The sequence below is a fragment of the Phodopus roborovskii genome, unplaced genomic scaffold (assembly GCF_943737965.1).
Source record: "Phodopus roborovskii unplaced genomic scaffold, PHOROB, whole genome shotgun sequence".
NCBI lineage: Eukaryota > Metazoa > Chordata > Mammalia > Rodentia > Cricetidae > Phodopus > Phodopus roborovskii.
Genome location: NW_026126418.1, coordinates 59,111,635 through 59,132,320, shown reverse-complemented (window position 1 = coordinate 59,132,320; position 20,686 = coordinate 59,111,635). Strand labels below are relative to the sequence as shown.

Below are 20,686 nucleotides of genomic sequence, written 5' to 3'. Positions count from 1 at the left end.
ACAGGTTTTAAGTGTATAATTCTGTACAAGACCAAGGGTTTTTTGTTGTTGTTGTTGGTTTGGTTTTTTTGTTTTGTTTTGTTTTGTTTTTTTTGTTTGTTTGTTTTTTGTTCTTTTTTTCTTTTGTTTGTTTTTTGTTTTTTTTTTGACATCTTTTGCAGTAAGTTAATTAGAATCACCTGCACCAAATGGATTGCAAACAAAAACAGATTAAAATAGCTGCTGGAGTTCACAGCATACAGATGACAAGATTCACAGAGGACAGCAAGGCACTGAAAATGTGCTTTTTTTCAAACAATTTTGGGTGAAATTTAGCTCTTGCAACTCCTCCATAAAAGCGCCTTATAAGTGTTCTGCTGAAAGGCTAGTATGGCTTTGCTTCTGATCCCTTGATGAGTGAGAGAAATGTTTAAGAAAGATCACTTTACAGAGAGACTCAGTCTGAAATGCGATGACTGTGAGGCAAGCCAAGCCAAAAATTACAGTTCAGAATGAAAGGGGAGGGACGTGGTTTGGGAATCCATTTTCCCACATTCCTGAATCTCAATCATCCCTGCCAATGTTTAAAAAAAAAAAAAAAGAAAGAACGAAAGAAGAAGCCCAATGGAAAACAATGAGGTCACTTTGTTTAGATGTTTAAAGGAAAATAGAGTGGAGGGATTGAAAAGGTGACAGTAAGTATATGAATTTTATATATCAATATCTATTTCAAATATAGACTTTATATAACTGTTAAGGCTTCATTGAGAAAAGAACCATTTCTAGTGTTTTCTCCATGCTTGTATGGTGTTGGTTAATCGTATGTCATTAATTTATGAAATAGTCTGCTGGTAATTTAAAGGAGTAAATACACATAGAAAAGATACAGATTACTCCTCCCAGACTTCAGGTTTCCTTAGTAATGACATCTGTGTCACTAAACCTCAGGTTTTCCTAGTATATGTGCCATCAAACTACCAAATGATAGTGGCAGACCCAAATAGACACTGTTTCTGGTACTCCTATTTATCTTAATGAAACTCATGAAGCAAGTCCCAATACCAAAAAATGACATACTTACATCAGCATGATCAGAGCAAAAAATGAACAGTGGGGCTTCACCAGTTCAGAGAATGATAGGAGCTGAACTGAATGTCACCTCCAGTGAAAGTTCCCTTGCAGCTATGTGAAAGTTCCATTGAGGATGACAACTTCTGCTGAAGGATCACCACAGTCACTTGCCAATACTTATCTTCAAGACTGAGTTTTCTCTGAAAGCAAGAAATATGCTAATATAGATCAAAGACTATATATAGGTAGTGCTTTCTGTTCTCCAGAAATCATTTCAGTCTGTCAACTTTATTCTGATCGCAACATTCTTAGTGATATTTCATGTTCAAACTCAAGTTCTTTCTGAATTTTTTTATTTTTTTATTTTTTTTGCCTTGAGAGATTTATGGAATGGTTTCATGATTGGTATAATTCTATAAATTATAGTCATGAATACTATCCTACAGACCTCAAATTCTTTGCTGAGTTAGACAGATATATAAAAGTAAGTATATAAAAAATGAGTAGCCATACAAGGGATATCATCCTTTGTCTATCATTTTGCTTTACCCAGATATTTAAAATGGCACACAAATGGCTTCAATCTATACCACATTAGCCATATTGGAACATTTTCCCTCATCTTTTCCCTGATTCACCTATCATTTAGCAATCCGTAAGTTAAAAGGTATGATTTTAAAGGAAGTTGGCCCAGTAGTCAAAGTGGGAATATGAGTTACAGTAAATGTATGGAGGTTTTATGCAAAAGCAATCATGATCCATTACGAAGCACAGGAAATGGACGCCAAGAGTAGAGCTTATGTGCACTGCGATCTACGCTGCTATACTTCAGTGGTGTAGGCAAGTATCTCTCATGAGAAATTGGTGAGACGTGAGATATTTAGCAAGAGCCAAGTACAAATGCAGGCAATAGTGTCTAACAGTAGATGACAGTGGCTTTTCCACATATGGAAGAGAGTAGCTTCTGTTTCCCACATAAACATTTAAATATTTCAGTGGGGTTTCTCTTCTACTTATAAAGTGCCCAGTATCTCATTTATGCAAAGAGTGTGGAAAGTGATGCAATAAAACTAGAAAGTGAAGCAATAAAATATTTTTCAATATTTTTTCCAAACATCTATCTCTGCACAGAAACCTGATAATACGTAGAATAATTAATCATGCTCCCTTCTGCCTCCAGTCCCCCATATACTCCAGATACTGGTGTATAGGCATGTTAATGTTTACGTAGCACCCTGCATTATCAGTAAGAAACACAGATGGTATCATATTCACTGCCATGGATTTTGTCCTTTCCTTTCACCCATTTTAACTGTGGCCCAACGTTAGCACCCATTGCCAATGCAGAATAGTGCTCTTTCAAAGTCTGCAATCCAATCGGTGGAACATCAAGTATGGTTAATATTAATAAGTGAATATTGCTGGATGAACATCAAATGCTTTTATTTCCTAGTACTGAGTTGAAGGGACAGTGGTGTAGGGAGTGGCGGATCACCTACCTTGCTGGTAACCCTACATGATGAGGCAGCAAAGAAAAAGCTCTGGAAGATGAGTCGCCTTTCCATTACAGAACCTCTGTGTCTTTAGGCCCATAGTATGTGGGCATTCTGTTTTAAGAAATTTACACAAAATCTGGAATTCAGCTCCTCTATGAAATTAGGTAAAAGATATAAAACAGTGGATTGTTTTTCAATATCACAGGCTCTGTTTCATTAAAAAGCAGTTTCTTAGTGATCCCATTCCAGTTCAGTATTCTTTTAATAGCATTTGTTTGTTGTTTGTTTGTTTGTTTGTTTTGGACATGTGTATGCCTGAGTGTATGCCTGTAGACCACTTTCATGCAGTACCTTGCAGAATCTGGAAGAGGGCCTCATACCCCACCTTATACAAACAGGAGTTTCAGATAATTGCAAACCACCATGTAGGTGCTAGAAATAGAACCCTGAACTTCTACAAGAGTAGCCAGGACTGTCAACCAGCAATCCCCCAGTCCCATCATTTAGTACTTTTTAATTGAGCAACAAATGTTTGTCTGTCCCACTGTCTCCTTTTTTGTGTGAATCTCCCATAAATGCCTAGCAGATGAAAAACTCTTTCACAAGTGAGTAGTCAAAAAGTATACCAGTACAACTTTCACAATTACCTTAACCACAAGTAAATAACTAAAAGAACTGAATGAATATTTGAAGATAAGAATTTTATTATTGCATTAAGAGAAAAGGCAAATCATTTTGCAATAAGTGTTTCTATCAAGTAAGAACCCCGTACATAGATATTAGAAAATATGACTAATTACCAAAAGCAGAGAACTGAAAATAAAGTGCTAATGAAAACCTGAGTAAGAAAACCTTCAGTATTAAGGGGACATTATTAAAAGTATAATGTCAATAACATTTCTATAAACACAATAAAAATCATGAATGAAAAAGTAAAAGTTATGAAATATGTACTAAAATAGGAATCTTTGTTAACATAATCTCTTATTTGAAGGCCGGGGTTTAAATGAGTTCACCGGGCCCAAGATAAATGATAAATAGGGGTTTATTAGGGAATACTTTACACAGACAAGTCATCCTGCTCCAGAAGATGCAGTCTCTGTCCCTCCTATACTCTCTGCAACCCAAGAGGAGCATAAACCTGCAGCTCCTGTACCTTAAAAGGGTGTTAATCTGCACCTGAAACCACGCCAAAGGGTGTGGCCACTACTACAAGTTCACTGGCAAGACAAGATACCACTACACTTAGTATTATAGTAACATAGCAAAGAATGAAAATATTCATAACTTAATCAACCATCATTAACATAGCACCAGCCAGTAAAAACATGTGAGAATTTGAGTGAAAGCCATAGCAACATGTGAGAATTTGAGTGAAATTTTTTTCAACATTAAAGATTTAGTCATTATAAAAACCAAAAAATACATCATGCATCTAAGTCAAGGTGGTAGCTGCCTCAAAAAAAAAAAAAGTCTGATGTTCTCTTCTCAAAAAGATGATGAAAAGGATTATGATTGAAGAAAAGAACAAGAAGGAAGGATGGAAGGGAGGGAGGGGAGGAGGGTGGGATAGATAGTGCTGACAACAGAAAAAGTGCCAACAGCACACCAGAAATAGATTCCAAGAAGACAGAAAGCAGATGAGATCACACATGAGTTATTAAAGCAGAAGAGACAGTATTCTAAGGCAACATAAGTTCTATACAGGGACGTCCTACAGCATATCACAGCTTCGAATCATCATGTGCAATAAGCAGAAATTGGCAAAGGTCATTAAATGGTCAAGGTATGCAAAACTGAACAATATTCAGCCCTTCCTTCTCAGCACCTTGCCAGCACTGTGGCTGAACTGCATCTATCCTAGCTTAAGCTTCTCCAGAGGAAAAGGGAACATACATTTTTTTTAAAAAAAATCCCCTACAGCAACACCCAGTGATTTCTGCCAATGGTAAACGCTGTTTTGAAACATAAAAAGTCAGCTGGTGAGTAAGCAAATGATACTTCAGAGAATGTGGTTCTCTTCTGAGAAATCTTTGTAATCCTGTTCATTCCAGTCTGGTTTTCTAAAACAAAAGTGCAATGACTTGGTCTCATCATGTTCCCGATGTTTCCCTAGCATGGCAAGCAAAACCCTCTGTCAGCATTCACTCATGTTATTTACTGAGGAGAGGTGACTCTCAAAGTAATTTGTCTCAAACTTCACCAAAGCACAGTGTGGGTACCTTGAAGACACCACTCATTTAAAACTCATACCAAGTCTAACTTTATTTCCAAAATGAGTAGTTCCCAATCCAGCAAGCACAATGTGGTAACGAAAAGGATGTCCAAAGCCACCAATTTACATTGGTTTGGTTTGGCAAAACTTTCAAAGTTCTTGGAGTAAAACGGGAACAACACGTGAAGAACTGCAATTCAGATAATGCTCCCAGGATTTTAAGGCGGCCATTGAAGCTGTTCAGGGGAGAGATAATCAACTTCAAGACTGTGCCTATATAATTTATAATTACTAAACTTCACTGATCAATCCCACATTATTTTTGAAAAATACAATGCTCTCCTTTTTAATATATACTTTGTCGTTTTCACTCTACTTACAACTTTAAAAAAAAAAGGAGTATGATAGTAGGAGCTTAACCCACTCAAAGCAGAGCAGCTAAGGTTGAGATTATTATTTGCAAGATGTATGATGTTGATATCTCTGTATCCGAAGGTCTAAGAAGCTATGTTATTAGATTCATATTGCATCTAAATTTTTACTCCACTTCTTCTTACTTTCTTGTTTCTAGCTGAAGCCACAAAACAGTTTCTCAGCTATGACTCAGTCATACAACCACAGTGATGGCACAGGTCTGAGTTACCCTCTCCATCACCAGCACACCTTTCCAATTGTTTGTGTGTAATATATCTGATCCATGCTACCCTTTCAAATGTTTTTGATTATTGAACGCTTAAAAAATACTTCGACAGAATTTTCCAAAAGACCAGGCTGGTGCTTCTGCTGCTGCAGCTTCAGCTTATACAAGAGAAAAAGAAAGCTCAGGACTCTAAGGAATTGCAGTGGTTGACCACACAGATGCTTGAAATACACCTAAAATAATACTATGACTCTGATATAAAAAGTAAAAATGTACTTGATTTTATAGTTTATTTAAAAGAGATGCAAATGAAAATGAGGCTTAAGGAAAGTTATGATTCATACTAAATTGTGTTGGAATTTGTCTTTACTTATCTTTGACATCTCATAAGGGCTCAGATAATTAGCAAAAGCAAGTAAATACAAAGTCTACATATTCATTTTTTCCCACATATAGATCGACTTTTTACCTTTATTAATTCTCTTAAGTGAGACTCTTACTTTGATTTTAAAGGCAAATTGGAACCTCTTATTTGGAGAACATGAACTCACGTATTTCTCTATTCTAACCATGCTTTACACTGAATTCCTTCAAAACAATTGGAAGTCTATAGAAAAATTAGGGCAATTTTCATTTGGTCAAATTTTATTTTGGTGACATGGTGAAATTTCTTACCACTCTTAGTTCTGAATAACATGTGGCTAAATATAGATCCCAATTCTTCCAAAAGAGCTCCAATTGCTGTCCTGAACTTTGTTCTATAGCCAGTATGGAATCACCAATAATGACTTCACAAATGCAAAACCATTATCTACAGCTGTTTATATGTTCAGAGAAGAAAGAAAAATGTTGAAAAGAGTAGACAACAATGTACACATTTTAACATTTAAAAGTATATTATTATTTTAAAGTTTTCAAAATAAGACAAAATGCCAAGTACTGACTAATGAAACAATAACAAAATTTAGCTGTATTAGTTATAAATTAGGTCAATAAATCATTCCAAATTAAACTTGTAACATTCCAAACTTAAACACATAAGCATAAGGTCAACTGTAGTAAAAGCAGGAATCGAATATTAGAAAAGATTTGATTATGTTTGTCACATTGAAGATGTCACATGTGCATTGTACTTTGGGCAAACACAGTATGTCCTCTAAGTCAACAAAGTAGTTTGTACATTGGGAGGAATAATTTGTTTGATGTTTATAAAATGTACTACGTCTTGGGTGATTTTCCTATTTGAAAATGGGTGTCTCCCCTCTTCCAACTCTTCACAATTCATACATCTCAGAAAGGAGAAGTGTCCCAGTAATGCATTGCTCATTAACTTCTCTGGAACTCTGAATCCACAACAATTCATACATTTGCTAATAGCAGCTCTACACCACTGTTATTGTCATAGGTTACTTCAGTTCATTACATAGGAGAGTGCAGACCATAGACAATAGTTGTTCTGGATTATGCTATTGATGCCTGTAGTATAAATTGCATTATTATTCTATTGTAAGCTAATGAATAAATGTTTTACACAACACATAATTCCTAATTCAAAATGTGTAAAAGTATAGAAATTGCAAAGCAGTGAAAGAACTCATTCAATGTCGTTAAAGATCTTTGTAAAGTCTTTGTTACAAAATAGCATAAATTCCTTCCAATTTATTTAACATTTATTATCATGAATCACCATGGTTAATAATGACTTAACACCTCCTCCCTGGAGAGGATTCTGGGATAATGTCTCATGCCTTTGGCCAGTAATCTTACCCAGCCTTGTCTGTCTGACAGCCTATAGACATGAGGGCATGTATATTCCTACCGCAAAAACTATAATATCAATATTTATTGGAGATAATAATAGTACATGAATAACTATCTCTTTATATTTTCTCATTTCTTAATAGTCCTGTAGACTCAGTTGTGAAAATAACTAGATATGATAAGTAAATAAGTCAAATACCAAGTGATTATCCAAGTCCCTTATCAAGGTAAGTTATTTTGATGACAAGTTCCAAAATTATCTGAAACTAAAAAACCAATAGGCTAGAATTTCCTGTGTTTTCCTTTTATAATGTAATATCTTATTATGTAAACATTCTAGAAACTAATCATACATAGAATAACCTTTTTACTCGGTAGGTCAAAAATTAGGCTAATACATACCATATGACAGCGATCACAAGAAACTGAGAACAGAGTATAATTAGTACTAAAGAGAGAAAAGAAAAAGGGTGAGGGATAGAAGGAGGGCAACAAAAATGATGACGAAGAGGAAAGACGACAACAATTTGTACATGCTTAATTATTTTACCTATACAAATGTAGGAAGTTACACACACAAACACACACATATAAACACACTGACACCACACAAACATGAATGTACACACAAACACACACACACACACAAAGTTTTTTCAACTTTTCTTCCTGCTTATCTTGAGAATAATTTTAAATATGCCACAGATTTTTGTTGTTGTTATTGTTGCTTTAATGAAACTTTGTATTTGGTGTTGTCTCAGCACTCTATTATTAAAATATGAGGTTTAAAATTTTGAACATTGCTTTGGTAGAGGTCATAGAAATTGTCTTCTCTATGGAAAAAGGGTATTCAACAGTCATATACAATTCAATTCATTATTGTTTGTTTACATTCTCAGTTATTCTATGTGCTGATTTGAAATACACTATTTTGTTTTACAGGTCTAGATGTTGATGGAATATATCGAGTTAGTGGCAATCTGGCAACAATACAGAAGTTAAGATTTATTGTCAACCAAGGTAAGTGATTTCCTTACTTCAGACATTTTCAGAAGTCACCTCTCTAGTTATGCTCAGACTGCTGCACATGATAAACAGACTATTAATTTTTTGAGGAGGAAATGGCAAAGTGCAGAAATTAAGGAATACTAACCTATCATCAGAGAAATAACTAATAGCCAGTGTACCTAGAGATACATAGAATAGACAGTCAAAATAATAGCTCTGTAAAATAAACAATGAGTAAAATAAACAAAATAAATATTAGCAAAGAGAAGAATAAAATAAAGAAAAATAACCCAGCTTTGAATAACTGTTACTAGGTCATAATAGGTACCTGACACATATTGATGAAGGAAACAACGGATAAATGATGGAGAAGATAAGAATGCAAATCACAAATATTCAGAAAGCAAACCTAAAGATGTGTATGTTGTAATTGAAATACATATCAAAAAATGAGAAAAGGTAACACCCATTCATTGGAAACATAATGGCACATCACTTTGGGTTCTTACCATCCAATACAGCCTCTCTGCACTGCCTACTATTTCCATACAGAATTCTACACAAAAATATTTACAGCTTTATTCATAATGGTTAAATGTGAAGACAGGGTTGGGATGTTGCTCTGGAGTTATATGTCTGCCTAGCATGCAGTATGTACAGGGTCCTGGGTTCCGGCCCAAGAAAGGGATGGATAAAAACTTGAAGACAATAAGAAACCTCTCAGTATGTAAATTTATTTTTAAAAATATGATAAATTCGTATAATGGAATATTACTGTGATAAATGGGCACCACCTATTGAGCCCATGAATAGACTTGGGGGAACTTGAAGTGTATATTGCTGAATGAATGAGGCTATACAGCATCCAAGAAGAATTATACAGATAATGAAAGATTAGTGATAACTAGAAATCTAAGAGAGAAAAGATACATGAGCACAGAATTTGAGAGCAATTAAAGAATTTTGTATGACATAAGCATTGTACTTACATGTTGTTATATATTGGCCAAACCCATAAAAAATACAACACACAGAATGAAGGCTAACATAAACCATGGCTAGAGTCAACAATAATGTATCAACACTGGCTCATCAGTTGTGACAAAATTACTTCATTAGTACAAAGTGGTAACACAAGGGGAATTAAAGTGTGGAAAATAAGAATCTGGGAGACAATAGGCTGATGGATGTTTATTCGGGGAAAAATCACTTACACCAGAAACATGATCACCACAGGTTCCTGTCTCAAGAATGCTTCTGGATGCTGTCTCTGACCAGGAAGTAAGAGAATGAGCTGGGGTCTGCGGCCCCAGACCTAGTCCCCCCCCAGGTCACACCAGCATCTGTTTCCATGCCCCAACGGGCTTGGTCAGTGCAACAAGTGCAGGATGGGTGGATATCTCACTACAGGGAATCTTGGAGATATGAGGAAGTATGTAGTAACTGTACTTACTGCTCAGCTCTTCTGAGGTTCTGAAGCTACTCTTGGAAAATATATTAATGAAAAAAAATAAAAATAAGAAAATTAGGAAAATTAAAGTAGGAAGCCTAGATGACCTTAGGATAATGTTTAAGTAGAGTAAATATTTCATAACCAAACAAATATGGTGTAGGCTAGACATTCTTACTATGCTTATGTCCTTGACATCTTATTAAACATTATGTGGTCATGTTTCTTCTTTCTTTTCAGTAAGATTAGTGGAATGGAGGGAAGTGCTTTGGAAATATTTGTGAGAATGGAATCAGACAGGAAGCTAGAGAGACAGGTTAGCAGTTACAAGCACTTCCTACTCTTGCAGAAGACCCAGATTCTGTTTCTAACACCCACATCAGGTGGCTCACAACTGCTTGTAATTTTAATTTCCAGGGATCCGACAACCTCTTCTAGCCTGCCTGCTACCAACACACACATGGTGCACTTATCTATACTTGAACAACCATACACATATAAGATAAAAAAGTAAAAATAAGAGTTAAAAAGTATTTTGAAGAATGAAATTAAACAATGTTCCCTTAGTAATGTGACAGATTCATATGAATTTTCCTTGAAATTCAACATAGTGGTGTCTTCAGAAAACTTACAATTCCTCATGATATGGTTTATTATTATTAATTTTGTTTTCTTATTTTACATGTCAATCCCAGTTCCCTCTCCCTTCCATGCCCCCCGATTCCCCTCCCATCCCATCCTCCCCACTCCACAAGGAGGGTGATGCCTTCCAGGAGGAATCAACAAAATCTGTCAAGTCATTTGGAGGAGGGACTAGGCCCTCCCTCCTGCCTCTAGGTTAAGGGAGTATCCCTCCATGGGGAACGTGCTCCCAAAGTCCTTCTGTGCAACAGGGATACATCCTGGTTTTACTGTCAGAGGTCCCTTAGATGCCAAGGATTTCTAACTGAGACCCACTTTCAGGGGGTCTCTGTTGGTCCAATGCTGGTTTCCCAGCTATCAGTCTGGGTGTCCATTAGCTCCTCCTTGTACAGGTCAGCTGTCTCTGTGGGTTTCTGTAGCCTGGTCTTGACCCCATTTTCTTATCACTCCTCCCTCTCTGCAACTGGATTACAGGAGTTCAGCTCAGTGTTTAGCTGTGGGTGTCTGCTTCTGTTTCCATCAGCTACTAGATGAGTGCTCTATGATGAGATATAAGTTAGTCATCAATCTCATTATCAGGGAAGGGCATTTAATGTGGTTTTAAAGCTAGCTTCTAGGTATCTCTGGACCCTCTGGTGTTCCTATATGCTGCTTTTTGTTTACCATTGTGCCTGTTGCTTACACAGTGCTAGAGACTGAACACAGTGCTAGAGGCTCACACATGTTCACATGTGCTATAGTACTGAGTTACACAGCCTACTCTGTGATTCATTTTAGGCTGTCCTTGCACATTTGCATACTTCTTTCATTGTTTTTACATATTCTCTTTACATCTAGTATCTTGCTATCTTCTCTTTCTCATTATGCACAACCAATTTTTCTGGTATACGGCTACGTTATGTTTTTGTTTTCTTATTTTTCAAGACCCAAATCGTATGTAAGTATCATCCTGCAGGAAGCCTCCTGTCTGTCTTTTCTGCATTCTTCTTACACTCTTGGTAACTAAATTTATAATAGTATATTAATATCTTTCGCCTATGTTAAGACCAACTGACTTAATTCTATTTTTAGAGAAGATGTAATCAAATGTACACAGGGACTTTATACCAAACATTAAGACCTGAAAGTCTTGACCTCAAAAAATAGTACAAAGAGCTTGACACACCTGCTTCTTCCACAAATCTCTCTACAGAGTTCGATTAGAATCTTTCTTGCTTTTCCAAAAAGGATAAGTTTTGTAATTTTAAAGATGTGTTCGAGTGTGGATGTGTGCCAGAGGAATCGGATCTTCTTGGAGCTGGAGTTGATAGGCAATTGTGAGTCACTCAACATGGATGCTGGGAACCAGAGTCAGGCTGGGCCAGTTTTTCAGCCTTATTTTTTTGTTTTTGTTCACAAACCAGTGCCAGTCTTGAGGCATCCCTATATTAACAATTGTGGAATAAGAATGTATGTGTGTACATACCTGTGTAAGTGTGCATTCTCTCTCTCTTTGTTCTCTCTGTGTATGTGTGTTTGTTCATGTGTGCTTCTCTATGTCAGGGCAGTTATATGTACATGCCTCTGAATGTGTGTTCCTGTGAGTGCTACTGGTAGAGGTATTAAAACTGGTAATAATTAAACTGTTTTTCTAAGTTCAGAAGGAACAACTCTTTTATGTGTTACTAGTTCATTTGACTAGTTGTCCCGTAATTCTTGATTCTGGAAATCATTAGGGACCCTCTTATTGATTAATTTGACTAGACAAACACAGAACTCAACTTTATATTACTTCATATTGGTCCCATAGGTCTAAGCCATAGTATCCTTCTGTGGATAAAAATTGCATAAAATAGCTCAGCATCATTTTTATTCTGTTTATAAGCAGCTAAAATCATTCTTGTAAGATAACTCATGCTGAAACCATATCCTGATTGAGATTCTAGACAGCTGGGCAACACATTTCTCCTACAAAGAAGAAATCTCAAAACAGAAGCCATACTAGAAACAAACACTAGCTGCATTTCCTGCCTTAAAAATAATTATGCTCGGCAGTTTGGAAAAGAAGAAAAGAAACAATCTGCAATGAAAATATGAAATCTATCCATCTCATCTTTTGCAATCCAAACTTTAGCATCCTTGGAAACTTTATAACTGCTCACGTCTCCATGAATGTTGACAGTGTAAAGCTGGACAGAGGCCTGAATCAGTATCTGGTAGTATAAATTGTCAGCAAACAGTCTTCATGTTTTATAGCACTGTGAGGATTCAACACAGTCACCACATCTAATGCTACACGGGGACCTTTGATACAGCTGACTCTATATTCTAGAGCTTTCTAACGTACATAATGAGGAAGCAGAGAGATGCTCACTAGTTAGAGCACTTGTTGGTCTTGCAGAAGACCTAGATGCAATCCCAGCACCACAACTATTCAGGAGACCCAACACCCTCTTCTGGCTTGTGTGCACCAGAAGTTTATACACACATAAATGCAGGAAAGCACTCATGCATATAAAATTTCAAAACCTAATAATATATGTCAGCCCCCTCTCAAAATTTGAGTGTTACTTGAGTTAATTTTCTATATTGATCCAACGTGTTACTTATATCATATTTTATTCATCATCCAAACCAGGGATTTAAAGGTAATACTAACAGGGGAGATTCAGTGCTTGAAACAAGAGATAATACATGCTTGTGTACATGTGAATTATGTAATGGAATAAAATGTGAATGGCATGAATTTCCTATAGAAAGTATATAGAGCTGTGCAAACATCATACATTCATTTAGTAATTTTATACAGGACATAAAAGAAGTTGGTGTATCCTCCTTCCATTAGCAGAATTTATCTCCTCTGTGTTCAGCTTATATGATGCCTGATTTTAAAAATGTTCTAAATATACATTTTTTAAAAAATATGAATAAGCCTTATCCACTGTTAGACTACACAAATGAAAACTGATTTTGGAGATTTTCAAGAACAGTTGAATTGCAATTTCTCTGTTTCGCTGACTTTCTTGAATGCTATAATCATCAGCAATTCTAAATACACCAGTTGAATGATTCAATTTGTTTTGGTTTTCTGTTTGACTCACTAAACCAGAAAGAATTAGATGCCCTTATTATACTTCCAGATCAGATGACACACAAGTTAAATTCAAACTGATCACTTTTGAAAAACATTTCCTAATTAAAATTAGTAATGCTGATAATAATTTTGTTGTATAGGTAGCTACCATTTTCACAATTTACCACATCAGGTTGTCCACTAAATTCCCTACATACATATTTAATTTAATCTTTTCTTCAACCTCATAGTGCATATAGGTACAATTATTAAGCTTGTTGCTTTCAGTGAGGAAACTGAGGCTCAGTTGTTAAATAATATACTGATATAAGGGGCTAGAACTAGGTCTCCAATGTCCGTGCTGCTAACCACTGCCATGCATTGACACTTTATTGCATCTTTCTTATAATAAAAAACAAAGAAGTGTCTTTTCATGCTGAGCATGCATTTGCATTTCCCTGTTTTCACTCTCCTTCTCAGCATCCGTTATCAGTACTACTATTCAGTTTGGCTAAAAGTATTCAAGAATGGGAATGTTTGGGGAAACAGCACAGGCATGAGGAATCCTGGCACCTTGAATCCCTGTAGGGTCTATGTGGACCAAGAAACACTTTGTAGCTTGCAGAAAGGCATTGCAGATTCTTGACTTGCTAGGCTATTGGTGCATTAGTGAACAGTATTCTACGTTTTTGTTGAATATGGTGACAGCTTTCAGTGACATTTTGCTGATGCAACTCTTCTGGTATATATGGGCATCCCCAAAGAAAACTGATGCATGACCTTTGATGTCAACCTGTCATCAGCCTGTGTCATCGTGTTGATTCTTCTGTGTGATCTGTGACCTCTTGGTGGCTTTCCAGCATGGGTGCACATATACAAAAGACAGGCTTCAAAACAGAGGATGCTCTGTGGCTGTCTTAAGGACTTTTGACAGTGGGTCTTGGAAATCCCACCAGACTTCCTCAGATCAGCACTGATTTTCAGCTGCCATCTACACATATTGCCCCAAATCCAATCTAGCCATGACTTTCTTTGGTATTACTCGGATGTCTTCTGGGTTCACTTTTTATATAAGAGACAGGGAAGGTTGGCATATGAAGCTTTCCCAAACCCTGAGCCAATGGGATAACTATAAAGCACTGTGAAGAGTGGAGACGGGGATTTTCAGGACCAGTGCTTCTTGAAACACAGTAACAGATTTCCTTGCAAGTGTTTGCCTTGAATTGGAGGAATAACTTCTAACCAGATATTAGAATTGATTTCCACAGAAATGTAGACGAGACATCATGTTCACATTTTTACTACAAGTGATCAAAATATATGCATTTCATAAATTTACAAGGGCATGCATGCACTTGTGTGTGTTTGTTGTTTTTAGTGGAATCAGGTATTTTTAATTTGTAGTCTTGTACTTTCCCTGTGTTTATTCACAAAGATCTTACTGGCCCATTAAGACATTCTAGATGTTTGTTGAAAGGAATGGCTTTGCTTACTTTGAACTTGCTAATCGTAGGTCAACCACACTGAAAATATACCATTAGAAAAACAATTTTGTGTTAGCAATTATACCTAAACTACTTTTCTACAGTCTTGCATCTTAAAGCAATTCATAAGCTTTAGTTGCTGTCCCTCTGCATTGCATACCATTTGCAGCATCAAAATTGAATAAGGGAAAGGAAAAGTGGGAAAGAATGTATACAATTGGTGGTTCCATCTGGAAATAAGCAACTGAATGAAAGAAAACAAGATTTTGAAAAGGATTTACAACTTCTAGTTGTGTTCTTATGAAATAGTCCTTGTATAAAATCCATCATTCATTTTTCTATTAAGTATGTTTATGTTGCTTTCTTATAATTTTTAAAATGAGTATTTCCTTAAGCCTACTTCACCTTCTTTGGCTACCACAGCACTAACCGAACAAACTGTGTTATGTGCTTTATCCTATTGTGTATGATGAGTTTGTTTGATTTTGTTGTTGTTGTTGGTGGTGGTGGTGGTGTGTGCGCACGCACGTGCACAAGCACAAGCACAAACGCATGTTTAAGGTCTACCTCATTAGCTTCCATGCAATGAGATTCTTTTAAACAATGATTTATTTTTCCCCCAAAATTAAGAAAGATCATTTGATCATAAAATGGGTAAACCCTAACATTTTTCAGGGCTTTAGAAACTTCCCTAGACCTCGTTTTTGAGCTATACTGAAACTCAGAGCTTGAAGGCTATTGATGGTGGAACTCATATAGCTTGCTAACTGCTTAGGGAAGCACATTGGCAGCAATAAACTTCAGATTTCTGAGCTATAACTTCTAATTACTGCATTTTATCATATATTCCTATCACAAGCTTAGGTGTCCTTTCCCTTTTTTAAGGTACAAAAATTCTGGCACCAACTTAAAGCAAGAGTATATACTTATTGCCGGTTACTTTATATAATTCACTATGAAACAAGCAATAAAAACTGACCTAAAGCTGTAATTGAAGCAATTAAAGGCAGAGGTGGGCAAGTGGGAAAGGCATACCACATAAGGTTTCAAGTCTTGTCCCTTTTGTCTGAGCTATTCTGTAAGTCTGAAAGGCTCTGTTCTGATCTCTTTGTATCACAGACTCTAAAGTTCAAAAAAAAAAAAAAAGTGAGCAAATTAAAAACCTAATCAGCAAACTAATATTACTATTTACTTTAATTTTGATGACAAGAAGATAGATAAAATGAGTATTAGTTCTACTAGTAATACTATATGACTAGATACTAATAATCAAATATGTTTCTGTCATCTACATGATGGAATTTTCTTTGATGATAATTAGATTTGTTTTCTAGAAAGAGAAATCCAATACAGAAAAATTTCAAGAGGCTTGGTATCCAAAGTTTTATCACATTACTAGACAAATGCATGGGCTTTGGAATTCCTGGATGTAAAAGAGAAACATAATTTCCTTTTACCAATGAACTTGTGATACAGGGTAGGTGTGGAGTGTATGGAATTTTTATTCCCGAATTCAGTTTGGGTTTTCCATGGACATTTGGCTACTGAATCCAGAAATTAAATCAGAGTTATTTAACTGCCAAGTCTCAAGAACGCCCTAGGAGATTTGGAAACTCCATCATCATCATCAGAAACTATCACCACCTCTTAAAAGCTTGCTAGAAAAACAGACAAAGCTTCCTCCTGCTGTAATTACACTGCACACACGGCACTCTTTCTCTGTATTCCAACTCCACTGCCAGATCAGCTTCTTAAACCAATACAAATTGATTATCTCCCAGTTTCTGTGAGTCAAAAGTCTGGGCATAGTTTTACTGTATGCTCTGCAGTCAAGGTGTTAACCAGGATTGGATTCTCATCTGACAGCTTGCCCTGGGGATGGGTTCTTAATGGTCTTTGGCAAGATTGAGTTTCTGTTGGGTTGTTAGCCCGAAGGCCTCAGTTTATCAGTAACTAAGGGTCTGAGGCTGCACAGACCTTTCTATAGGCCAATCACAATATGGTAGCTTGTGTCATCAGAGAAATATGGATGAGAAGAATTAATGGCAAGGCAGAAAATAGAAGTAATGAAATCATAAAGTGCATGTTTCATTTTTTTTTTCCGCCACATTCTGTTGATTAGAAGAAAGTGTTCTATCCATGCCTTGGGGGAAGGAGACACAGGAAGCAAATCCCCAGGAAGGGAAAATAGTTGTGTGGGACATCTTTGAATTTCTGCTACAAGAGTTAAGTAATGGAACTTTCCAAAAATAAAGATCTAGGAGGCATTCATCGAAGTTTCCATTTAAACTCAGGTTGGTACTATATTTGAAAAGGTGGAGGTTCATAGCCATGTTTGGGAACCTCCACCACAATATTGTGCTGAACCTATTTTGTCTTTTTAGGAAAATACAACTTAGCTAGCCATGTGATATACAATATTTGAAATTTAAGAGAGAGTAGAAAATAAATCATTAACCACATTTTTGTTAACCAGTTTTCTAGTTTATGGAAACTTTCTCTTGGATTGTTGACTAATAGTATTCACTCCCAGTTATAAGGTGAATCATTGTATAATTTTTAAATGATGTGAATGTGGTTAAAATTACTGACAGTTTTCATTATTACAATCATTTCACAATACTTCACAGTCTGAAATAAGTGAAAAGGAAATTGGTCTCTAACAGAACTAAAGAGTAAATAACAGTGAAAAGCATTATATAATTAGTTCAGTGCTAATGATAGCTGTCCTTTAATTGAGCATCTACTAATGGAATGTTTTCAAAGTCAAATAAATGTATCTGTAGCCCTCATTGTTCACATGAGAAAACTGTAGGTCAGAAGTTTAAAGAACTTTTCTTAAGGTTACAAAGTCTATATACAACAAGGATCCTAAATGATCCATTTACAACTTCCTGCAAAGCATACAATATCAGATTGTTCTTTTGAATTTATCATCGTAGACCCAAAACTATTTACTTCTTTTGGATATCAAAGAGTCAAAACCTACTTCTTGTCATTATAACATATTTTCCTGGTATTCAGCTAATAAGATTCATTTATTAGGGAAAAGCCTATTTGAAGTCTCTCCAGTACACAGTTTCTATCTGCCTGTGAGTTCATCAGGGGTACAATCTTGATTCATCTGTGTACCTTCAGCACAAAAATGCACTATTCACTCAATAAAATTTTGTTCCTGCAGAAGAAACTAAGCAAGCTATGTTTTTTTTCATACAAACAAACTTTATGTCACACAAGTATCAAGTGATCTCATTGCTTCCATTTCTTATATTTCTCAACAATAAAAACCAGTCCTACAATATCATCCATTTCTGTTTTCTCCCAGATGTCTTTAAAGTTGCATTTAGTTTTTCATGAATAAAATAAACAAGGGACCGAAATGAAAATTGAATAACCCCATATCCCCATCTAACTTCACAAACTTAAGGGGAGATAGCTGACTGTCCATCAACATAGCATGTTATTAATAGTTGAACACGACAGATATTTGGTGTCAGAAGTAAAGCCTGACTTGCCATATTGACATCTCAAATGCTGGAAATGATGAGTTATATGGATAAAAAGCAATTGAGTTGCAGTGTTCCTATTAGCTAATCCTGCTATCCTGACTTATGAATGTCTTGTTTTTGTTTTCACAGAAGAAATCCCTGTTGTTTGTAATTATAGCTTTAAAGACTCCTGTTTTTATACATCATCTCTCTTCAAGGTGCCCTATTTACTTTAGTAACATTTCCTGAAAAATGTGTCCTATATAAAGAAGTATTAGCCTCTTCAAAGCCAGCTCAGAAATGGAAACTAACAGTTGCAGGGTCAGCAGAGAGACGTTTTCATGCACAGTCTGAGGATTTGTAGTAAGTGTGCAAGATACGAGGCTCAATACATGATAGGAAGTAAGGTTCGAATGACAGAGTTACATTTTTAACATAAAATCCCATTCTCTTTTATGTTCTTGTATCAGTGAGCTCCCTGGAGGAGGAGTGACAGATAAGTCACTTAGTTTTCCTCTGTGTTGGAGGCCCAAGAACAAATTAATTTATGTGAAACTAAGAGGTGAGGTCTCTGAAATTGGATGTTTATGTTATCCCCTTGACAGGCACCTGAGGAGGTCCTACTAACACAAGATGTTCTGTGAGATGCTAGAAATACATCATAAAATAGAACAAGCAACATCCCCTAGGTCATAGAACCTCCATGTACAAGGACATTCCAGTCTGTTGGCTAAGAAGATAGTCATAAAATAGAAAATACCAGGTTCTGGAGGCCTGCCAATTTCTGGCCCTTTCTTCTCTTTACTTAGCTTCAGGGATAGCTGGCATCTGTCTTTTCTACTTGGTTACTATGTTTTCTTTTATTCTGGTCCAAATTGTTTGTCTTGGTATGTTTCCATCCTTTTCTCCCACATTCTTCCTGAGTGTACCACTCCCCTTCTCTTTACTATCTCCACCTATTCTTGCTTCTTTGTTTTGTGCTGTCCAATTGCTCCAGGGCATGGGGCCTGCCCTGGACTGTGGTTGATATACCTAGTGGTGCCTTGTTAGAGAAACTGATGCTTTTCTTTTCCAGCAAGTATCAGTTGACTAGGATCATGTTCCCCTCTCCAGGCTGGAAGCTTTTCTTGTTTGAACTCATGTAGATCTTTGTGCATGCTGTCACAATCTGTTAGTTCATCAGCCTTGTTAGGTTTGGATGACACTGTTTCCATGCAGTCAATTGCCACCACTGGGTATTTCTGTCTCTTCTTCTGCATAGATCCCTGTATCATTCTCTGCGTCTTGTCTGGTTATGAATCTCTATATTAATTACTATTTACTATAAGAACATTTTCTATCTCCACCTATTCTTATCATATTCTGGCAACTGTAAATGGCAACATTACTCCAGGATCTATGGTTAGCTTGTGTTCCTTCAGCCTTTATGGCTTGCAATTGTGTATGTTATTATGTTGCACAGCAGAGCTGTCCTTCTGAGCAAGAGGCACACTATAGTAGGTATTTCTTACAGACAAATTCACCTTACAACTTTTGGAACACATCTCAAAAAGAAGTTACTCTTTCTGCTGCTATATTCCCATAGTGCTTTGTAACTGTGGATCATTGCTGAATGTGGCCCATTCTGTATCCCCTCTGTCTCTCTCACAGTTGTTTGGGTGATCTCCATTATGCCAGACATGTTCCTTGCTCATTGTAAGTTCTCAATAAAATCATGCTGTCTGGTCCTCTGCTTGCCAAAATTCTTGGCATTCTATTTCCACCAGAGATCTCCCTGGGTTAAAATCAGGATCAGTCACCTCTCAAATCATGGAGGTATCAAATGTGGCTTCTGAGCTTCAAGTTACCACTCCTGAGCCCCTGACAAGGCCAAGGCTGAATATCTTAATGAGCTCACTTTGACCGTCCTCATATCATATGTATCCAGTTTTATATTACTTTTCCCCCTCCCTTCTACTTTACTCTCTACTCTACATTAACATAAAGAGCCCCCCCCCCCTACACACACACTCACAAGATAGTCTGTTCAAAGTGACCAAAGTGTTTTGGCTAGAACTATCAATTTGATACAAGCTACAAGCTATAGTTTTGTGGGAAGAGAATCTCAGTGGGGGAATTATGTAGATCAAATTAGTCTGAGAGCAAGACCATGGGTGGTTGTCTCATTACCACCCAGAGGACTGTGGGCAGAACCATTCTCTAGGGACATGGTACTAAACTAAGAAGCTTAAGAAAGCTTCTTAAGCACAAGTCTACCTTCTAGCCAGTGAGCCACACCTTCCCCCACTTCTATGGTTGTGAAGTCTGTTTATTGGTATGAGGTAATGCTGCAAGTGGGGTGGCCTTCAACTTCCTCAGTGATGAACTGTGACCTGAAATTGTAAGTCAACTAAACACTTT

The 20,686-nt window shown here is 36.5% G+C and overlaps 1 protein-coding gene across 1 annotated transcript in view; it reads left to right on the top strand.

Moving 5' to 3' along the window:
- Arhgap15 (Rho GTPase activating protein 15) overlaps window positions 1-20,686 on the top strand; it is a 620,277-nt gene that overhangs the window by 412,838 nt on the left and 186,753 nt on the right. Inside the window, exon 11 of the mRNA XM_051184740.1 lies at window positions 8,105-8,182. Within this exon, the coding sequence (XP_051040697.1) occupies window positions 8,105-8,182 (78 nt within the window). The remainder of the gene's footprint in view (window positions 1-8,104; window positions 8,183-20,686) is intronic.